Below are 3494 nucleotides of genomic sequence, written 5' to 3' on the forward strand. Positions count from 1 at the left end.
GTGCATCTTGGAAGCGTAGGCTCCTCATCTGTGCTGACAGGCAAACAAAGGATCTCTTAATACTTTTCACACGTGTGCAAACTACAGACATAATCAAATTGAAGAGGAAAATAGAGGTCATTAAATTGATATTACCTATGATTATTTTATCTTGTCACGTCAACCCTCAGCAATTTACCAGGCTTAGGATATTGGGAACCGCAATGGGGCTAATTAACAGGCAGTGTGCTTGTTTACTTTAGAATTTCCAAGTGTCCCATAGGTGACAAAATAAAATCTGATTTTGATATTTTATTAAGTGGTTTGTCAGCCATTATATAATTACTTCTTCTGAAAAAAGCGATCTGAAAATTATGGATATCAGGAAGGTAGAGCCTGTTGATATTTTTTGTGAGGACAATTGCAATGTAAGTCTTGAGGAAAGAGAAACAGATAAAACAGTATTGTGAGACTACAGTGAATGTTGGTTTTCCTACTGTGTACAATTATATGTAATTAGATTTGTCCTTTTTTTGTCTAAAAAATTAATTCTACCTATCTAGGTACGGAATGAGCTTGTAAATAAGATAGCAAGATCAACATAGTCTGAAGAAATAATTAGTAACAATTTAACAGAAATTGTTCTGTTCAGGCTAAATCAATAGTAATGGAGATGAATAAATAGGTGGAAACCTTAAATAATTACAAATCCTTTAAATTATTCTTGAATTAGAAAGCAGGAGAAAAGAACAGATTTAATTACTTTTATAGATGCATGAGAAGAGAACTTTCTGAATTGTCTTTGTTCGTTCTTTTCTAGAATACACTTTTTTAGGCAGCTGGTATTCTGTTTCCTGTAGCTTGTTGGACTTTTTATGCAACTCAGTTAGGTAGGCTAGACATACCAACTCAGGTACTCTGTTTTTTCCCAAAAAATGAGTTACAAACATTAATGGGAAGAAGCAGATTTCTTATGGCGTTAACTAACTTCTGTACTCTGGTTTCAGGCTGCTTATTTTTGGCACAATTCTGATTTTTTGCATCACTCTAAGGAGGAAAGACCATTATTCTTTTTGGTGCTCTGCACAAAAGAGAGGAACTTTTAAGAAATACTAGATTTACCTTTATTTAATGGAAATGTACAACTATGTTTAAATGGGGCATGTAATTTAAAAAAAAAAACAAACTAATAGTCTGCTTTTTTATTCTTAGGCACCACAGAAAGTTCTTTGATGTATGACTATACTGTGTAGATTGTACTTTTTGCATTATTGTTTTTAATTTTAGTTACATAAGTATTTTCTCATGGACTTTTGATACGTATTCCAGTATCTTTAGAAGATCTGATACCTTCACAGCGTTTTTTCTATATTTGTAAACAATGATGTTTCAAAAGAGTTATTAGCTTTATGATGCATCACAAAGAAGAGAAATCCTCAAAGGGCAAAAAGGTGTCAAGATTGACTCTAAAGATACTATCAGATAAATTAAAATCAAGCAGAATAAATTGGAAAGCAGCTAGATGGTACCCTTTGGATCACCATGGAAATGCAAAGGTCAGAGAATTTTAACCTAGGGAGTGCTGCTGAGACTTGGGGAGCTCTCAAAAACCTATCACTGGTATTTTGGTTTTCTTGACCTTGAGAAGCAGCGTTGGAAAGATTCTGCATTAAAGCATTTGCTAATTGACCTAAATGCTTTCTTGGTAGAAACTATTCTGAGTTACTACTGAAGACGACCATTCTCAATCAAAAGCTATGAATGACTGAAGTAAAAGAACAAAAAAGAAACTTTCTCAGTTAGTGTTTTGGATTTATAGACCAATGAGAGATTGAGTCAGTCTTTAAAATAAATGGATGACCTAATTTTGTTTAACCTCTGTCCCTTTAGCTGGAAAGGCAACTACTGATGCAGAACCAGATGAGAGAGAGACAAACAGCCATACAGATTGCTTGGACACGGGAATTTCTCAAATATTTTGGGACATTTTTTGGACTTGCTGCTGTAGGTTTAACAGCTGGGTATGAAGTTTATCTCCTAACAGAAAATACAAATATATTACGTTTATAATTCTATGATGCAGGATCTTCCTTTTGCATTATAACAAGTAGTTATTTTTACCCAGTAACTGCTCAGAGGTTGATCAGATGACAAAGTGACTCTGATTTCTGTCTGCTTCCAGATGTGTTTTGCTTATGTCTGTACTGCAGAGTTACATAAAAGCAGAGACATGTGAGCTGACAATAAAATGATACAGCTAAGGTACCAAAAGTTCAGTGTAAAATAGAAGTTGGGTGTGGAACAGGAGGGATTGTTTAAAAGCGATGCTATTTTTTTGTCTGTGTTGTGATTTAATGAACTATTAATGAGCAACAAATCCTCCACCATTTGGATTTTTTAATATGTCAGTGAACAAGTGGACGTATTCTGAAATCTGTTCACTTAAAATTTGAATCAAGAAACTCACCCAAGGGGCAAAAAACCCTGGCTAATAAAGCTATATTGCATGGGGAAGAACTTGCCTTATAGGACTTTGGTTGGTAACATGTTTTTCCTGTGCTATAACATGATTAGAGGGAATATAGGAAATATTTGTGAGTTTGTGCACATAGCACAGATCAAATGCACCTTATGCATTATGTATTCTCTGTGGACTCAGATGCATTTGGAACTGAACATAATATCCTGATTGCTCCATGTTGTATGTGGCTGGATGGATATATGCATGTGCACATGCATGCTACCTGAGTTAGATAATCCCATTTTTGTTAGATATATTCAAAACTCACTTGAAGCATTTTTTTTTAATATCCTTGCATTGAGAGTTGAGCAAGAAGGCAACCAGAAGACGAATTCTTCTGAGGAAATTAAGACTTGTTTTTGTTTGATTAGAGAGTGTAGAAGGATACACAAGTCCTAGACAGTCAAGGTCAACCTAAACTAACAGTGCCGATGTGCTGAATGTCCTAAATAATCTTATTTCTTCCTTCCTTTTTTTTTTTTTTTTGAACAGGGCAATAAAAAAGAAGAACCCAGGACTTATACTGCCAATAGTTCCCTTAAGCTTTATATTTGCCTATCAATATGATATGGGCTATGGGACACTGTTGCAAAGAATAAAAGGTATGTATATATAAGTCTGTCTGGTTCACACATAGAACTAAGCTTAGTATTTCAGATAACCTCTTATCTTTTTAGAATGGCTGGGAGAAAACTTGCAATAGATTTTCTCTTTTTTTCTGGACAAAAATCTTACTCTTTCATTTCTTTTCTTCTCTGTTACAATCAGATACTTTCCCAGTCAAGAGTACTCACTCTACTTTTACAGACTTTCCCTCCAGTTAAGACTGTTTGTTAATTTCTCCTCTCTTGTTTCAAAAAATGTGAATTCTAAGGCTATAAATACAGCTGAAGTAAGCACTGCATATCTGGGAGAAATGACGGATCTAGTGATTTCCTTCTATATTCCACTCCGATGCTGCTGTTTTGGCAAGAGGTAGGGATGATAAGAGCAA

At 34.7% G+C, this 3494-nt stretch overlaps 1 protein-coding gene across 1 annotated transcript; it reads left to right on the forward strand.

Annotated features, from left to right (window-relative positions):
- Positions 1 to 1388: 1388 nt before the first annotated feature.
- On the forward strand, positions 1389 to 3102 carry PLGRKT (plasminogen receptor, C-terminal lysine transmembrane protein; the record flags this gene model as incomplete). The annotated part of the gene is made up of 3 exons (XM_009577932.1): positions 1389 to 1535; positions 1870 to 2000; positions 2993 to 3102. Coding segments are annotated over exons 1-3 (388 nt in total), but the record flags the coding sequence as incomplete, so codon positions are not given.
- Between the last annotated feature and the right edge of the window lie 392 nt (positions 3103 to 3494).

The sequence above is a fragment of the Fulmarus glacialis genome, unplaced genomic scaffold (genome assembly GCF_000690835.1).
Source record: "Fulmarus glacialis isolate BGI_N327 unplaced genomic scaffold, ASM69083v1 Scaffold21445, whole genome shotgun sequence".
Classification (NCBI taxonomy): Eukaryota; Metazoa; Chordata; class Aves; order Procellariiformes; family Procellariidae; genus Fulmarus; species Fulmarus glacialis.